At 46.9% G+C, this 18,948-nt stretch overlaps 1 protein-coding gene across 1 annotated transcript; it reads left to right on the plus strand.

The window, feature by feature from the left end:
* The first annotated feature begins 1,277 nt into the window (after window positions 1-1,277).
* On the plus strand, window positions 1,278-18,948 carry FGF17 (fibroblast growth factor 17). Its single transcript, XM_038384817.2, has 5 exons — window positions 1,278-1,439; window positions 1,587-1,623; window positions 10,405-10,582; window positions 15,718-15,824; window positions 16,450-18,948. The coding sequence occupies exons 1-5, from the start codon at window positions 1,405-1,407 to the stop codon at window positions 16,744-16,746; spliced, it is 654 nt and encodes a 217-aa protein (XP_038240745.1). The 5' UTR covers window positions 1,278-1,404; the 3' UTR covers window positions 16,747-18,948.

Here is an 18,948-nt window from a genome sequence, read left to right on the forward strand (position 1 = left end):
TTGGCTATTGGCCCACATCCGTCTGCTGTCAGCCTCCTCCCCATGTAGGTTTTAGCCTGACTTCTACTGAGAGGTACCAGGGCTCTACTTTGGGAGAGTTCCCAAGGTCACCTGTGGTTGGGAGCACGTTGGGTCACGAGCTAGATCTGCAAGCTAGCCCATCACCTCCCACCGCAAGGAACCAAGGAAGCTGTGAACCCCTCTGCAGAGGGTTTCTAGCCATTCATCTGAGCAAGGGGAGGCACAAACCTCCTGGGGCATCACTACATGCAGGCTGGGAGGGGGGTAACTGCGTTCTTTCCCTCACAAGACATAAGTCACCAGCCACCTGATGCTATTGTATGATGCTGGCCAAAAAGCCCCCCTTGCCCCCAGCTCTCACGTGCCGCGCCCCAGCTGAGGTGCTGGACTCCAGCGCTTGTGGCTTTCCTGCACAGATGCCCCCACGCTGTAAGTTGAAAGCAGCAGGCGCATACCCCTCCTATGCCAGGTGTGTGCAGCTGGGAGTGGGGGACTGGATGAGCCAATCACCCTCTCGCCACTTCTGTTAATTCAGGTTGGTTTCTCCAACTGGGGGACACAACAAGCTGCTCTGCCAAGCTGCCTCCCCCACCCCCTTTCTCCTCCCTCACAGGCTCCTGCTAGGTAAGGTTCCTCCTTCCTTCTCCAGCTGCTGAATGACTTGCAGGGAAGCCAGAAGGGAAGGTTCTGCCCCTGTCTGCAGAGACTCTTCCAAGCTTTCAGGGCTGACACTTGTGAAGGGCTAGCAACAGCCTGCAAGCAAGTCCCTGCTCCCTCGCATAATCTCTCTGTTGGATCCAAGCTTGGAATTTACTGGAGCCTGAGCCTCTCAAGTGTCTTCTCCTCCCCAGATGGGAGCGCCTTGCCTTGAGCCACCTTCCCATGTAGGAGGAAGCAGCTACCAGGCTGCAGGAGGGATGCAACCCACTGAATAAACTGAGGAAAGCAGCAAGTTTCTATTTTGGGGAAGGGTGGGGTGAGGAGGAAAGGGGAAATGGATGAAACAAACTTGGATGCTGTGAAGGTTCTTCAAGCACAGGCAGGACCCTGGTAAAGATTAAAAAAGAAAGGAAAGAAGACGACAGATGCTCTGCTCCAGCCATCTCCATGTACTGTATCAATTTTTGTTCCGGGCACTTTATGATCACATGTGGTCTTAAAGGTGCAAGAAGTGGGGGTGTTTTTTTCTGATACCTCCTTTTCTGCTGTTACTGGGGGGGTTCAGACTAAAAAGGAGGGGACACCACTCCTTAGCTTTACCCCCAGGAATGTGCCAGCTTTAAAAGATCTTTGCAGCTTTGGGAGATTTTGAGAGCGCTCAGCTCAGAGCTGATTTAGTTCATTTTATGTATTTATCTCTTTTTTTCCCTTTTGGCAAGCGACATGCAGCAGTACGTCAGCCTCCAAAACCTTTCCATGTAAGCGCTTTTTTCTTTCCTCCCAGCTAGTTTTGTTCCAATTATTTGCAACAAGGTTTAATCAATAGTGTATTAGTAGTAGACAGAATAACCCCCAAACAAAACCCTGTGTATTTTTTTCTCTCTCTCTTTTGTTTCCAAATACAGATGTTTCCAGCTCTTAATGCTCTCCTGTCAAACCCAGGTACGTATGCAACACACTGTCTGTTTTACTAACCAACCTCCCCCACCCCCAAAATGCAAAAAGTCAGGTTACGGTTTTTTAGATTTACTTGTGGAGTTCTTTCTTTGCCAACAAAACCAAATTGTTTAAAGACACAGGGCTGCAATAGCATTCAAACCCAAAGTGCCCAAAGCTCTTCTGGAAACTAGAGTAATTGCTTTTATTTCCCTGTGGTGCATTGCTTTAATCCTAAAGATGGCATGTATTGGTTTGTGTTTGGTGCTTGAAAATAAATTGGCTAATGTTACCTGTGCATTCTGTTTTGCTAATGCTGACAACACTGATTATTATTATTCAAGTTATTAAACATAGCACAGTTTTAAAAGTTAAGGAGCTCTCTCCTGCAAATACCTATGCACATGGGTAACTTTACTCATATGAGTAAACCTAGGGGTAGAGTCTCTGCAGACAGGGGCAGAACCTTCCCTTCTGGCTTCCACGGGCCTGAGAGCAGAATCTTGCTCAATGGCACTACTCATATGAGTAAAATTACTTATGTGCATGTTTGAAGGTTCAGGACCAATTGTAGGACTGGATAATCATGGAGGTAGAACTAATTATTTTAATTGTTTCAGAAATGAAATTGCGTCCATCTAGGAGTAGGCGTAATAGACAATAAAAGTCAGTGGGATTGGGCCTTCGCCCCTAGAGAACGGGAACATTGTGCTGTATAGCAACCCAGTATATTTCATTAGAATACTGCTCATTGAGGGGAAATGCTCGATTCCAGAAATATACCAAGTTGAGATTTTGGGACCTGAGTCTCCTCTCACACCAGTTTTATACCAGTGTGACTCCATCAGGACAGATCTGCAGCTGGTGTAAATCAGCACTGACTTCAGTGGAGCTATCCCAATTTACACCAGCTGGGGATCTGTCCCAATCACTTCAGTAGAGTTACTCCTGATTTACACCAGCATGAGAGCGCAGAATCAGGCCCGTTGGTTTAAAATCCAAAGTCAGAGCAGCTTGCTGTGGCTTGGGGTTTAACACCCCCCCCACCCCCATTCCTTTTAAAGATGCAGCGTCCCTTTTTGTGATCTCAATAAAAGCCAGGGCTATTAAAATGCACTGTTCCATACCAGCACCCTCTCAGCTAGACTCAAAACCGTTTTAACAGGCCAGCCTTGGATTCCTTAACATGCACTCCGGACCTTTTTAAGGTAAATGCCTTTGAAAACAAGAGGGGAACGGAGGTGCCTTTGATGGGGGCAGAAACAACCCCAAAGCCTTGCCAGAAGTGAGACCCTAGACCCTTCCCCACCCCCCCCCAAACACATGCACACACAGAAAGGCTCAGAGATGCAGCCTGTTACGGAACATAAATTAGCACACTGGTGTTGGGCCTGGTTTTATTGCCCCCTTGGAGGCGGGGGGCTCATTTGATGGTGCTGTGAAAGGTGGTGCGGAGCTTTCCCTTGAACTGCTTGCCTTGCCCCCACTGAGGGTGTACGGCAGGGGGGGCGGAGGGGGGGGGCCCAAGCTGGCAAAGGCCAGAGCCATGCTTGAGCTCCTGTGTGATGAGCAGCTGTCTCTGGGACGGCTGATCACCAGTTCCTTTGGCAGCAGCAAGGGGTCGATCCCCCCCAGCGGCCACACTAAAGACCTGTGAAGATTCCACATAGATAATGTTTGCTGTGATCTTTGCTAGACCCTCTCTGTCCTTCTTTGTGAGGGGAGGGGGGGGGGAAGAGAGAAAGAGGTTTTGCCCTGTGATCTGAAATGAGTGGAGGCTGCTGAATGCTGAAGGAAAAGGTGGGAAAGATCACTCAAGGGGAGAATGAAGCAGACCCCAAAAAAAAAAAAAAAACCTGCAGGAGGCTTTTGGATGAACTAAGAGGAGCAGCTCCAGGAACTCACGGAGAGGGGATTTCTACCTGGCTTATCAGCTCCTCCTGCATTCATGCCTCCCCCAGAGGAACGCACAAGTCCCCCGTTGTCAGGGTTCACAGGTCCAGCATGATGCTATGAGTCCTGATGGATGGGGACAGACAGCAGCAGGGCTAGGAAGGATTCTCATTGAGCTCAGTTGAGTTGAGACCCAGATGAATTGAGGCAGGGAGCAGCGGATGGGGGGAGAGAGCCGTGCTCCAGAAGCCAGCCTGAGTCAAAAAGAGACAATTGCCCTCTTTGCCAAAAGAAAAGGAGTACTTGTGGCACCTTAGAGACTAACAAATTTATTAGAGCATAAGCTTTCGTGAGCTACAGCTCACAAATGCATCCGATGAAGTGAGCTGTAGCTCACGAAAGCTTATGCTCTAATAAATTTGTTAGTCTCTAAGGTGCCACAAGTACTCCTTTTCTTTTTGCGAATACAGACTAACACGGCTGCTACTCTGAAACCTCTTTGCCAAAGTGTCTGGTCCTGCGAGGTGCTGAGTGCCTGGGACCCCCATAGAAGTGTACGGTATCTGTGAGTGCTCAGAGCCTGGGCAGGACTAGACCATTCACCTGATCATGGACGTGCAACACCAGACTCTTCAGAAGTGACTCGAGGTGCCTGGCTTGGGAAACCTTAAAGGCTCCTGATTTCCAGACAGTGCTGAGCACCCACTGTCTGAAAATCAGGGCCCTTTAAAGTGTCTCATGTTGCGCACCGAAAAATGGAGGCATCCAAAAATCACTAGTCACTTCTTAGACTCTCTTGGTCTCATCCTACATAGAGCTCTTTGGGCCACCCTCATTCATGCTGGTGAGCACTCGCACAAGCACTCTTGAACATCAGTGAGGCTGCGTGTCTAAGGGTGCACAAGTATGAGTTAGCGTTGTACAATCAAGTCTATTGTGAATGTCCTGCCTTTAGTGCCTCACTATAAATATAATAGTCACACTTTAAGGGTCAATTCAGAAATTGTTTTTAAAAAGGATTAATACATGATTAATAGCTGTTACAAGCATGGTGCCAGGTATCAGTGCTGTAGGCTGCTCATGTTTATAAGCACATCAGTAGAAGGTGTTATAGATGGTTATAACCATGGCTTACAAGCAACCTGTCATCCTGTTGGACTCTGAAAAAAAAAAAAAACATTAAGGCATCTATTAACCCTTTATTAACTAACTATTTATAACTAGAACCTTGATAGAAAGTGTGACCATAATATAAAATAATAGAGGATAGTTCCCACTTATGGCCAGATTTGCAAAACTGCTAAGCACGAGACATGCCGAGTCCTCTGGAAAATCTAACCACCTACTTAGGTGCCTTAAGGGATGCTGAGCTTTTTGGAAAATCTGGGCCTGATGGTGAGTTCTGAGCCTGTCTGAAAAAATCTAGTAATAATGTCACCAGTAGGTATATGAAACACCCTACCATGCAGATTTACTGTAGATAAACTATTAATACAGGGAGATCCAATCTGTGTTTAAGTTATCAGTTTTTATTATTATTTATTATGTGCAGTACTGTGGGAGACCTGGTCACAACCCAGAACCCCACTGCTGCCTTTCCTTTTCAGCAAGAAGTTCTGAGCCAATCCAGCGGCCCATGTCACTGCTCTGTGAATGTTTCCAATGAGCTAAAGTTGGTGCTGTAGATAATCTCTGACCAGCACTCAGATTCCCAGAGGAATATGGGGCAGATTAAAGTGGTCCATACCAGGGCCTGATCCTGCTTCACCTGAAGTCAATGGCAAAATGCTCAGTGGGAACAGGGTAGCAATAGGCATTTAAGATCTCAGTTCTGCTATGGTAATAGCTGGGTGAAATCCTGGCCCCACTGAAGTCAACTGGGGTAAATCACTGGTGTTCCCCTCAAGGCAATGGAGAAACTTTACAAGCTGAGAATGGATTTACCTGTGTGTCACGCAAAAGCTAAAGATCTACATTCTAGCTGAGATTTTTAAAAATGGCTAAGAGATTTGGATGACAGCTGTTTCAAAAAATCCACATCTTTCAACATTTTTTTCCTAGTTTTCCCTCACAGAAATATTTTGGGTTTTCCCAACAACGACAAAATAATTTTTCCAGCTTTCGATGACCAATCTTGGTAAATTTTTTCTGCTGTTGGTAAGAAGTTTAGGGTTTGAAAACTCTGTTCTGAGCATTTTTGCTGCAACCAAAAAAAAAAAAAAAAAAAGATATTCTAAACATTTTTACCAAAACCTGAATATTTTTACAAAACAATATTTTCCAGTTTCCATGTTTTAAAATGAAAAACTCAGTCATTTTGACCAAACTAACATTTTTCCACAGGTTTCAGAGTAGCAGCCGTGTTAGTCTGTATTCGCAAAAAGAAAAGGAGTACTTGTGGCACCTTAGAGACTAAAATTTATTAGAGCATAAGCTTTCGTGAGCTACAGCTCACTTCATCGGATGCATTTGGTGGAAAAAACAGAGGAGAGATTTATATACACACACACAGAGAACATGTATTTTGGTCAAAAAGCTATTCCTTGTCTCCCTCCTTGTCTCCCCCCAACCTGCCCCCCTGGCCAAAAAAGTTTAAATTTAAAAAATTTGACCACCCGAATTGCATGTCCAAATCTCTTAAGGAGCTTTGAAAATCTCAGTCTTAGCTCTTAAAATCAGGGCTTCCTACTCCACTTGCATAGAGATTAAATGAAGCCTTCTCATACCAATAAAATGCATAGTTAAAGACATTGATTGAAGTTTAACTGCTCTGTGATAGCTCTGTATCGTCATAGGGATTGAGGATTATCAGCATTGTAGTCAACCAGCATGTCTGTAGTAATTAGCTGGTATTTACCATACAATAACTCTTCTGTTGGGGAGCGTGTGTTTCTACTAGGGCATTAACATAAGTCACAAAGCCTGCTTGGGTACAATACACACTTTATTTAGCAGCCTTTCGCAGTGCGCTGAACCACTCCAGGCTGATTCTGCTGTCAGTTACATTGGTGTAAATCAGGAGTAATGCCACTGAAGTTAATGGAGTTATGCCAATGTAAATCTAAAAGGCTGAGCTCTAGATTCTGCTCTCACATGATCAGAATCTATAGTAGCTCCCAGCCACTGGGGAGCAGAATTTGGCCCTCTCCTTTTAGTATATCTTTGAGGAGGAGAGGGGGGAATTTGGTCGATATGCTTTGACACACATGCATGTTAGGAGAATTGTAGCCAAAGCAGCACATAATGTTTGCATGTAGATCTACAAACACATCAGTCTTCTCTGGTTTCCTGCATTGATAGAAAGATTTAGTTTATTGTCATGCTTGCTAAAGTTTAGGAAACTTTCAAGGCAATTCAGGCCTGGTTTGGAGCAAACTTGGGCCGGTGTATGGCATTGAGTTGATCCTGTTTGAAACAAGCAGCCAGCCTCCTGTTGTTTTAACAGGAGACCAATGGTTTGGACCCAAGTTTCATGTTGAGCTTTGTGGTCCTGATGCTGAAAGCAAAATCTGGGGCAGGAAACTTCACACAGATTGAAAGCAAAGGGCAACGTTCTCCCAAACCCCAGTGAAATGAAGTCTCGGAGCCCTATGTGGTTGTAGTCATGCCCTCTGTGTTATGGTTATAGAAGATGCACTGTGTTGCTGATTGGGTAACACGATGTCTAGTTGCTCCTCACACATACATGGAGCTTCCAGCGCTGAGCCCCCACTGCGGGTTCAACACTTGAGTTCATTTACATGGACCAGAGCGGGATTCTGCCCATCGTTAGCTGAGTCAAAGAGCAGAACGACCTTCCCAAGAGTAACCTACCATTTGCTACTGGTGAGCCACTGTGTATTAGGAACCACATTTCTCAGTTCTGCTCAGCCTGTCTCATGGAAGCTGAACCGTGGGGGGGGGGGGGGAGAGGTTACTGTTTAGCTATTTTACCACACTGTCATTTGTAGGGACTGGCTAAGATAGAGCCCCCTCCCCCTACACACGAGGGAGAGCCTGGCTTGCTCAAGGTGGTGTATGTTCTGTTGTTAGCCTGGGTTTTGAAGCCTTGACGTTCTTTAGTATTTCTGTCCCTCCCAGCCGGTGGTTCTTGTGCACGATTGTATGACAGGATTGCTTATGATGGTGGGGGCAGGATTCGGGGACCTGGGGCTTATTTACGGTTTATGTCTTATGTCCTAAAAGCTCATGCTTCAGGGTTTCAGCCAGCTGCTTGCAGGGGTCAGGAAGGGATTCCCCCCCCCCATGCTTTCTGTTTTTTTTTTTTAAATTGTTAATCTCCTTCCTCTGTAGCATCAGGGATGGCCACAGCTGGAGATGGGACACTGGACAGGGAGGACTAGGGCTCTGAGGTGGCACTCCGCATTCTCTCTCCCAGGTGCTTGGCTGCCTGGTTCTTACTCACATGCTCACTGATCGCCAGATGTGGGGTCTAGAAGGAAGATTGGCAGCGACCTCGGGCAGGGGTGTCTGCCTTCCTCCGCAGCAGCGTGTGGATGCGGGTCCCTTGCCAGGGTTATCTGGTCTCTCTCACTTAACCATTTCCTTGCCTCGGGCACTGATTCATCTCAGTCCTTCCTGTTCTCTGCCTGTGGCACATCACAGTCTAGTCTTCTGTGGGCTGTCATACTTTGGTTGAGTTTCAGTTGTTGGGTTTAGTGTGCAGGTGCTGGTGGCCTGTGATATACAGGAGGTCAAACTACATAATCTTGTGGTCTCTTCTGGCTTAAACTCTATGACCCTAGGTCATCAGTGGCTCAACCAATGGGCAGTAATACTATTGGTGCTTCGCTCTCTGAGACTCTGATATAACATCTGCTTCGGGACCCAGGCGTGGCCGAGAGGCGCTGGAGATCTGGAGGGCAGCCAAGAGGCGCTGGGGATCCGGAGTCTAGGGCCAGCAGCGAAGTTCTGGTTTGCCCTTCGCTTCTGGCATGAGTGTTGGCACCCGTCAGCAACAGTGGTGGTGCCAGCACATCAGCAGGCTCCTCTAATTCAGGTTTGGCTGACGTGAATCAGAAGTGCTGGCCATAGACTTTGACTGCTACAGCTGACTTGCCATTTGCTGATTTGCAGCCCCGTTTTCTAGTATTTGTCAATGCTGAGGATGAGCCTGGCTCCCAGCAAGGGTCCCGAAGCACCCAGAGAAACGTGTGAGACATGCAGCAGCAGGCTTTGTGTGCTGATAGCACAGTGAAGTTGCGGAAGTAGCTGGCGTTCTCTGTGATGTACGCCTGCAGTTTGCGTGGGCACAATCTTCCAGGAAGACCCTCGAATACACATTGCTCCCGAGTCTTTGCTGTCAGGGCCCCTGGCAATACAGCAGGGACAGGACAACCCAATCCTTTATTTTATAATCACAGTAATGGGGGCCTGGGGGAATCATTCTTTGGGAAGAATTTGGCTTCTTTCCCATGGTCTGTATTTTGCTCGTTCTGTTGTTACTAATGACAATGAGGGGTGGGGAAGGGAGGGAGACACCTTTACTACCTCATCTGTTCTACTTTCTCTCAAGCTGCGCTAACAAGTCCTGGGTTTGAAGAATCACATTCACAAGGTGGCCAGATGCCAGGACGATGGGCACGGAATAGATAGAGACTTAGATTGGAAGCTCTTTAGGGCAGGGATTGTCTTTTTGTTCAATGTTTGTACAGCACCTAGCACAATGCGGTCCTGCTCCAGGACTAGGGTTCCTATGTGCTCCAATAATACAAGTAAATAATAAATAAAATAATAATAATAAGTGTTATAGTGGACATATGGATCATGGTTATTTATAGTAGATGGAAGGTTTATATTAGAGTATTATACGGGATGAATGGATGATGGTTATATATGGAAGATAGAAGGTTATATTTGATAAGCAATTTATATCTGATAGAGAGTAATATTACATATAACATATGGAGAGACTGCCAAACCAGTAGAGAGAGGGTTATAGTGGATGGATGAATATATTTCTAGAGACACAGATTGAGAATCATCTTCCCTTTAGCAATCAATTTCGCTGTCCCGGAGGAGTAGGACTTGGTGAGTGATAAGGCACAGGAGCCCATGACTTATAATGATCCCAAGTAACAAAGAAATAAGAGAAGCAAGTGGAATGGTTTCTCAACAGGACAGGTCTCTGAGTTTCCCGGAGACGGGGGTGGGTCTTGGTTAGGGAGGTATGTTGCTAGAGAAAGGCACGAGATTAACCCTTATTGGAAGGTAGCCATCTGTGTACCCCAGAAAAGCAGCAGTGCAAGCTTTTACACACACCTAGCCTCTCACCCCTTGATCCACCCACCCATGCAGCCTCTCACCCCTTGATCTAGCACCTCTACTAGTCTGAGGGGAGCTGGGTCTCCAAGCCCCATTCAGTCCTCTGTTTAGCCTGCCAGCTTGTTCCAGCTATGGTGGCCACGTGTTATGGGCATTGGACTGAGACTCATCTCACGTAGGTCAGCTAACAGCCATCAGGCGGCAATGGCTTTGGGTCACTGTTTATTTGGAATGGAGCCAACCAGAGGGGAAAGGCTCTGTATCCCATCTCTGCCCCTCAGGCTGTCCTGCAATCTAAAACGCATTCACAAGTTTGCATGGAATGCTATGAAACTGCATGGGGACGCCGGCCTGGGGTGCCTCCAATTTCAAGCTAGATTCCATCATGTATGTGACCTCCTCTCCAGAGTACCGAACTCCATCCCCTGTCCTCTATGTCCCTTTTTGGTTCCTGACTATATCCTAGCCATCTCCTTGGCATACTCCTCAGGGTCCCAGACCCCACCCCACCACCCTGCGTGAGCTCTCCTGCCCAGGATGGCCCCGTGATGGCTCCCGACTCCATATCCTCGCCATGTCTGTGGGGCTGTCCAAAACAAATTGATTTTATTTTTCCCTTTGTAAACAAAGGGGGAGAATCAACCGTCTCCTAATTTTAACCAGTACGTGAGGGACCAGGGCGCCATGACAGACCAGCTGAGCCGAAGGCAGATCAGGGAGTACCAGCTCTACAGCCGGACCAGTGGCAAGCACGTCCAGGTGAACGGCAAAAGGATCACCGCCACAGCAGAGGATGGCAACAAATTCGGTAAGAAGTTGGAGATGCCCCCATTCCGCCAGAGCACATGGCCAGATCTCAGCCATCTGTGATGGAAAGAGACTGGCTGGTAGGGAATGCACTTTAATTCTAAGCGATAATCATGTGGCTGTATCAGCCATATCTGGAAATGGTTGTCAGCCCTGCAGAGATTCCACATCTGGAACCTGGTCAGAGCGGCCATTGCCAACACAGGGATGAGTCACACTGCTTGGGTTAGATTGTGAACTCCTTGGGGCAGGGACCCCCTCTTTGTTCTGTCTCTGTGCGGCACCTAGACAACGGGGCTTTGACCCATATCTGGAGCTCCTAGGTGCGATCACAATGGGGTCTATACACTTGGGTTCTATTACCAGTTTAAGGAAGGGAGTGGGATTTAATGTTTAGAGCAGGTTGGGCTGGGCTGGGCTGGGCATTAGGACTGTTCCCAGTTCGGGGAGGGAATGAGACCTAGTATCTAGAACAGGGATGCCCTAAATCATGACTCCCAGGTTTTATTCCCACCATTGCCAGTGAATCACTGTGCCACATCCCTGCTCCATGCCTCAGCTTCTCTGTCTGTAAAACGGGGATAATGGTATTGCCTCCATCCCTGTGGAGCGCTTTGAGACACTTGACTGAGACAGATAACTAGCGTCCCTGGTACGGGATAAGAAGGGTCACAAGGGTTGCTTTCGTATATATCCCCAAGGAAGAGACAGAGACCAGGAGCCCTCCAGTTTCATAGCCACAGCTTCACTTGCACTGCAACCAACTGAACACTGGTATGTATTAAAAACCGAAAGATGACTTCCTGGCAATTGAGAATATCCAGGAACCTGTGGCCAGCATTTTAAAAGGTATTCTGGTCTAATATACAAAACAGGCTTGCTAAAGTCACTCCAGTCCATCCCTAGCATGTTTGGGACTGAATCTCTGGGTGAAATCTTGACCCCATTGTATTCAAAAGTCCCTTTGACTTGAGGATTCCATCGCCCATGTAAGAATCCAGCAAAATATATGGATTGTTGAGATATTTCCACAAAGGGAAATGTAAACTTGTAAAGGCAAAGTCCTGACTATCATCAGACACTGTGTGTGATGCTTCAAACGTACAATGGCTTGTTATGGTAACAATCCAGCACTACTTTAGGGACAACAGTCCCAGATTCTCCTAGGGAGAAGTTACATGCAACTCTTGTTCAATTTATATTCTGATCAGTTTATTTAGGGGTTAAACCTAAATCTGATCTGAAAGTCATGGCTCTGAGATCTTGTTTAGACTTCAGTTATGCACATGTAGGCAACTGGAAGATTAATACATTGTCTTCAACTACCAGGTTAAATCAAAGAGAAAAGCTTTAACTGGATTTAAAATCCACCTAAGTCCTGCTCCCTTCCACTTCAGTGGGAGCAGGAATCAGACCATACTGATAGTCTGTTAGAATACAAAATAGGATGGTTGCAGTTTGTTCTGGACATCAAATGAAGATTTAAAATTCAGTGTTACAAAAAGTACTGAGGAGGTCCATTTGTTTTGGGTTTTTTTAAAATTATTTTAAGGATTGATAGAGATATTAATGGTTTTCAAAGGATGGTTTTTCAAAAGCCAACAGATAAAAAGAACATTCCAAAGCATAATGATTAAAACTTATCCCAGAGGGGGAAATTCTTTTGTTTATTGAAGAATTGTTCAAGATCAGTTAAGCACGACAATAAGGCTTGATCAAAAAGCTGGTGGCAGGACAGCTGTAGCCAAATCAAGGAGAGGTGCTAAAAACTTAATTGTTCCATTTGATTGAAATGGTCTCATAAACAAAAAGGTGAATGTTCCACCCCACATGCAGCAGATAAGAGAATTTGCAAAGAAATCTTGGTGTGAGCTTCCGATGGATCTTACGCTCCATGTGCCAATTTCTGCACTTGCTTAGGAATCAGTCCAACTCCCATTAAAGCCAGTGGCCCATTAGCTCCTCTGGGAGCTGGATTATGGTCTTTATACCTGGAGCCAACCCCACTTAAGTCAAGGGAGTTTCATCCACGTAACTGACAGCAGGATTCAATTCATAACTCCCCATCATTCAAGCAAAACTATGGCTTTCCTAATTTGCTTGATTTACCAGCTGTAACTGACAGTCTAGTGGTGAGAGGCAGGCATAATGTTTTGCTGCATTAAAATTAGATTATGTTACTCATCCAAGTGTAGATAGAGGCTTTTCCTTAGGGGTTGTAACCAGAGACTGGCTAACGGCACAAAAATTTAGATTGGGATTTTGACCCCTCTTAAGGGCAGGGGTGTTCGGAGAGGGGATTTGGGCTAGGGGCCCATCAGTAATTGGAACAAATAGCGTATTGGTCATAGGGATATAGGACAGGAAGGGACCTTGTGGGTCATCGCATGCCATTCCATCATATAATCCTATTCATGAATGTATCAAACTCCATCCCAGGTAGGTTCCTGGCCCTGACTACTCCTTTTGGGGGGCTGGTCCAGAGCCTCACTCCTATGATTAGAAACCTGCTAATTTCCAGCCTGAATTTATTTGTGGACATGGGTTGTTTTGCCCATGTGGATTTTACATGGGAAGGGGGATGAAAGCCAAGAAGCCTGAATACAAAACCGGCAGGTCCCAAAACCTGAGAGATCTAGTTGTTTTATCACTGTAACTGGGCCATAGGCACTGTACTGCATATCTCTAACTGTACAGTTCACATCACTGTAACAGATACCCAGAGGAAAAAGCACTTGCAAAGGCAAGCAGCACAACTGAGTTTTTATTGCTAGGGACAATAGTCTGAGGTTTTCTTAGGCTGAAATTCACCCCTCCACAGAGGGCCTAACCCAGAAACTATGAACCAGTCGAGTCCAACTTAAGCCTCTTTTTGAGGACTTAAGTGCAGTGTGCCCACTCCTCAAGCATTTGCCAATAATCACCCCCAAAGGGTTCAAAAATTAAAAGGCATTCCAAATTTTGGAGGGTGGTATTTCTCAGGCCCTCTAAAAATCATGAGATTGGCTTAAAAATCATGGGGGGCAGGTTAACTACTATATTTGGGGTTGTTATTTGCCACCTGGTTTCTGAGCCTTTAGGATACACACAGATCATGTTTTCAAGCTTTTCCCTATAGTCAGGAGGGTTAGATTTTTTTTTTTTTTTTAAATGAAAGCTGAGAGTCTCATCTTGCTAGAGTTAGTCCTTGTATGGTGCCTGGCACAGTGGGGTCCTGCTCCGTGACTAGGGCTCCTAAATACTACAGCAATACTACTACTAAGTGGTACATAGGCATTATTCTGGTCCTCTGTACAGGGCTGAATTTCAGCCTAGAACAGCATTATATTTTGCAGAAGCTGAAGCCCTCCTGCAGTAAATTACACTTGCTCACAGGCTATTTTGCTACTGGAATCTGCTATTCCCCATTGCTCTGGCATTAGGCTTTAGGAATTGTCATGTGTTAAAGAATCCCAAAGATGCCCCTGAATTTTCTTAATAAAAATACTTAATTTCTATTAAAAAAACAAAGGCTCTTCTAAACAGCTTAGAAGTTAAAATAGCTCAACTCACCAGCTTCCAGGTACTACAGCCTTGCACTTTCCAGATCTTTCTCCAGATTAATTAAACAAATACAGATGCAGGCTATAGTTAATTAACCCCAGGTGCAGGCTAGATCTTTGGTTGCAACGATATAGGTATTTCTGTCTGTTCACAGAGGATTCCAGTCAATAGGAACACATCAGACCCCAAGTGTTCTAATTAAAGAATGCAGAATGGATGCTCAGACAATTAACCCTTGATTGACTGGTCCAAAGTCTAAACACAGCAAAACACACACAGTATGCAATGGTAATAATACTTTGCATAGTCCCATGCTTTGTGCAACTTTAATCTTTTCTTTCCTGTGTGTTTTGATGATACTGAATACTGGCAGTGACCATTTTTCATCACCTGCCCACATGTTCATTGTTACCTGGGACAGAGGCAGAATTACTTAATTGTAATATAATTACTATTACTTCTGGTCTTGCCCCTAACAGCTTACACTATAACACACAACGGGTGGGAGGGGAAACAGAGAAAGAAGTTACTTGCCTGCAGGCACACACTTGGGTCAGGAGTTGACCCTAAGATACTGACCTTAGTATCTATGAAACTCCTAAGCTATTATCTTAGCTACTAGACTGTGCTGCTGTTTGTAAATAGATGCCTCCTTTATTTCCTGATTTGATCAAAGCAGCAGCCCTGGCTTTCACCCTGTCCTCATAGATCCTTGAGGTAAGTGGGCAAGTTTCTTGTGCTAGGTATGTGCTTCCCTTTGCTTCTCAGATGAAAGGGGCAGTGGATTGCTAGAGATGTAAGGACAGAACTGTAAACCAGAGGCTTGGACATTCCAGCCATTCCCTATGCAGCTTTCCTGCTAGGTTACTCTCTAACTCCTATTTCTGTATCATGGTCCTGTTAGTTGCAGAGTGGAAAGCACCATGTATTGGGACAATTCAATGAGATGTGTCCCCACAGCCCCCCTCTGAGGCTGGGCACTGCTGTTATCCCCCTGGTACAATGGGGACCTGAGGCACACAGAGAGTGAGGGTGTGCCTACACTTCGACACTAATCTCCAGCTCAAGGAGACCTACGCACACTAGCTCTGATGGCGCAAACGTGCTAAAAACAGAGCGTAACCGCAGAAGCATGAGTAGCTAGCCACCCCAGTCCACATGCCTGTGGTTTGAGAGGAGTACATACTCAGGGCAGTTAGCAGCTACACTTTGTTGTTAGCACGCACACTTGGGTCCCTCTTCTTGAGCTGGGAATCCTACATCCAAGTGTAGATGTGCCCTGTGTATCTTGCCCAAGGTCACTGGGGAGTTTGTGGTATAGCAGGGAGGTACTAGCCAGGTGTCCTAACCACTGTGTTGTCTGTCCCCTAGAGCTGAGATAATGCAACAGCTGGTAGCACGGTCTGTGTGTGCTGTTTGGGCATTTGTTTTTAATGCACTCCCTATGCTCTTCTGGATCTCTGCATTGGCTTGAATGCGCACACTGACCCCCGGGCACGCAAATTGGCCGGCCCTCACTCTAGCATCGGTGGAAGGAGTTTGGTTTTGTTTGGTTTGGTTTTCTCCCTCTCTCTCTTTCTGTCATCCTTGCAGCAAAGCTGATTGTGGAGACGGACACCTTTGGGAGCCGTGTGCGCATCAAGGGAGCCGAGAGCGAGAAATACATCTGCATGAGCAAGAGGGGGAAGCTCATTGGAAAAGTGAGTCACAGCCAGGGAAGGTGGGACAAGAAGCAATGGGCTTAATCTGCAACAGGGGAGATTTAGGTTAGATATTAGGAAAAGCTTTCTAACGTAAGGGTAGTTAAGCTCTGAAACTACCAAGGGAGGTTGTGGAATCCCTGTCATTGGATTGTTGTGGAATCCCTGTCTTTTAACAGCAGGTCAGAGGGATGGTCTAGGTTTGCTTGGTCCTGCCTCAGAGAGGGGGCTGGACTGGATGACCTCTCAAGGTCCCTGCCAGCCCTATGATTCTATGAATCTGGCAAGTCTTGATCCAGTTCCCACCCCCGAATTAGCATTATATAGCCCCCTTGCTGGGAGCCCCAGAACAGCAGCCAAGGACTGAATGGGACAGAGAGACTGGACTCCCTTCCCACCCATGAGTGGTGGGGTTCCCTGTCTGGCAAGAGCCTGGGAAGCCTGCCTGGCTTCCATGAGGTCTGGCACCCGGCACCCTCTATTGGCACTAGATCCTCCCAGGCCTTGATTCTGCTCCCACCGAAGTCCAGTGGCAAAACCAGTGGCCCAGGATCAGACCCATCCTAACAACACTTACCCTTTCCCTGCTGGATTAACCCACTCTCTCCCGCTTCCTTCCCTCCAGCCCAATGGCAAGAGCAAAGACTGCATCTTCACTGAGATTGTTCTGGAGAACAACTACACAGCCTTCCAGAATGCCCGCCATGAGGGCTGGTACATGGCCTTCACGCGCAAGGGCCGCCCTCGGAAAGCCACCAAGAGCCGCCAGAACCAGCGGGAGGCTCACTTCATCAAGCGCCTCTACCGCGGCCAGCTGCCCTTCCCCAACAACGCCGAGCGGCAGAAGCAGTTTGAGTTTGTGGGGTCCTCCTCCCCGACGCGCCGGACGAAGCGCACCCGCACCCCGCGGCCCCGCACGTAGGGCCCTGCGCTTTGTCTAGCGCTGCTGACCCCTGCTGTGCGGAGGGCCGGGCCGTCTGCCCTCCCCTCCCCGCCCACAGACCCAGGCTGCTGCCCCATGCTGTATGTAGGGCCGTGCCGTCTGCCTCCCCGCACACAGATCCATCTGCTGCCCCATTCCATACCTAGGATTGTGTGTCACTTGCACGCCCTGTGCCCACCACTGCCCCATGCTGCACGTTGCTGTGCATCCTGCCCTCCAAACACACCCATTGCCCCAGGCTGTACACAGGACTGTGCCTGCCCAGCACCCTGCCACTCCCCATATTATTTTTTACAAAGATGCTCTATTTTTATACTTTTGATTCTCTTAGGCACAAAGAAATATTAACTCGAGGAGCAAGCGTCAGGTGTCGGGCGTGGGGGGGATGGGGCGTTATTTTTTGTATATAGATGTAACCCCAGGCAGGATTTCCCTTTGTTCTAGAGCACCCCTGTGCCCACCTCCCCTGTAATGACCCCCCAAGATTCAACACCCATTGCTTTGCCTGCTCTTCTGTGCAGCGATCCCTGCTGGGAGGGCAGCAGACAGCAACTGGTTTTGGAGACTTCTTCTGACCCTGTTCTCAGCATCAAAGGTGCTAACTCCACCGTGGTGGCCAAGTTCCTGTGGGACCAATCCTGGCAGCTGGTTGGGTTTTTTTTTATTCTGCTACACGGGCTAAGCTCAAAACTTCTGACTGGTGCCATCTTTTAGACTGTTGGACAGTCTCCCCATGTGGACAAGTGGAATAAGACTGCCGAATGGACTGTAGGGAAGAATCCTGCCTTGGGATAGGGATGAACTAACAGGACTTTTTTCTCCAGTGTGCATGGATGTGTCTAGCGAACAGACAGCTGATATGCAGGAGACTGTCTGCAAGAGTTCCAGGGCCAACAAATCCAAGTGACTTGGAAGCCTGTAGAGCCGCAGAAGGGTTGAGATCATCCTGCATTCCCAGAGGGGAGGTAGATGTCTATCTGTCTATGGTACTTAGCTGGCCCCATTACTGTAGCCCCTCACAATCTGTAATATATTTATCCTTGCAACACTCCTGGAAGGCTGGACAGTGCTATTATCTCCTTTGTACAGAGAGGGAACTGAGACACAGAGAGACTAAGACCTGGTCTATACTTAAAATATAGATTGACCCATCTATGTCACTCAGGGGGATGAAAACACTTGCACCCCCTGAGCTCTGTAGTTAAGCCGATCCAGCCCCCAGCATAGATGTGGCTAAGTCGGTGAAAGAATTCTTCCCATCAATCTAGTTGCTGCCGTTTCGCAAGGTGGATTATCTAGATGGAGGAGGAAAATGCACCCTGTGACTGCTGTATAGGCATGCTCACAATGACTTGCCTAAGGGCACCCAGAAAAGTCCAAGAAAGACCAGGGAATTGCGCCTAGATCTTTAAAGTACTGACTTAGCACACTAACCACTGGGCCATCTTTCCCCTCCTGGGGGTTTATTCCCCAGAGGGAAGAAGGTTCTGGGACTGCGGGGTGGGCGTTCCAGCATGGAAAAGGTTGAGCACCCCAGTTTCAGAGGCCAGGTCCAAGCACTTGTTTTCAGCTTGTCACAAGCCTCTTTATTTTATTTATTTTATTATAGGGTTTTGACTTCCCTTCTTCCCTCAGTCAGGGGCTTTCCTTTTGCTTCAAGAGACCAAATTCCCAATCACACTCCCACTTTGGAGGAAAATAAAATGAGGAACCCCTGTTTGACTAGCCAGAGAGTGACCTGGCCTAGTGTCTATGATTCCCTATCAGGTAAAGAGAAACCACTTTTAGGTTTTTATAATAGATTCCAATATTTCCTTAAAGAGTCGACTGCTGTCGATTTAGGCCTAAACATTTAGACTTTGGGATTTTTTAAAAAAAAAACCTGAAATGAATAAAAATTAATATCTGGGGTGTGTTTTTTTTTTATTTCAAGCACAGCATGTTCTGGGGGCTTGTCTGTATGTTTCTTTGAGATGTAAGTGTTGCTCTGCTGAACGGGAGACCCAAATGCAGCAGCATCAGAAGGCCGGTCAAGCTGCACTTCCCAAGTTGAGCAAAGTACAAAGAGTTAAATAAACTGCACACGTGGCAAAAAGCAAATGATTTTCCCTCCCCCGTGATTTCAGGCAGAGTAATCTTTTGCTCTGCTTCTAAAGGGCTGTCTACACAACACAAGCTGCG

The sequence above is a fragment of the Dermochelys coriacea genome, chromosome 26 (genome assembly GCF_009764565.3).
Source record: "Dermochelys coriacea isolate rDerCor1 chromosome 26, rDerCor1.pri.v4, whole genome shotgun sequence".
In the NCBI taxonomy this organism is placed as follows: Eukaryota; Metazoa; Chordata; order Testudines; family Dermochelyidae; genus Dermochelys; species Dermochelys coriacea.

Excerpts from the sequence above, each read along its gene's own strand:
- FGF17 (XM_038384817.2), top strand. The coding sequence starts at position 1,405 with ATGCAGCAGTACGTCAGCCTCCAAAACCTTTCCAT. Across the intron at positions 1,440-1,586 it reads AGCCTCCAAAACCTTTCCAT|ATGTTTCCAGCTCTTAATGC; the intron begins GTAAGCGCTTTT and ends TTCCAAATACAG. Across the intron at positions 1,624-10,404 it reads TGCTCTCCTGTCAAACCCAG|GGGGAGAATCAACCGTCTCC; the intron begins GTACGTATGCAA and ends TTGTAAACAAAG.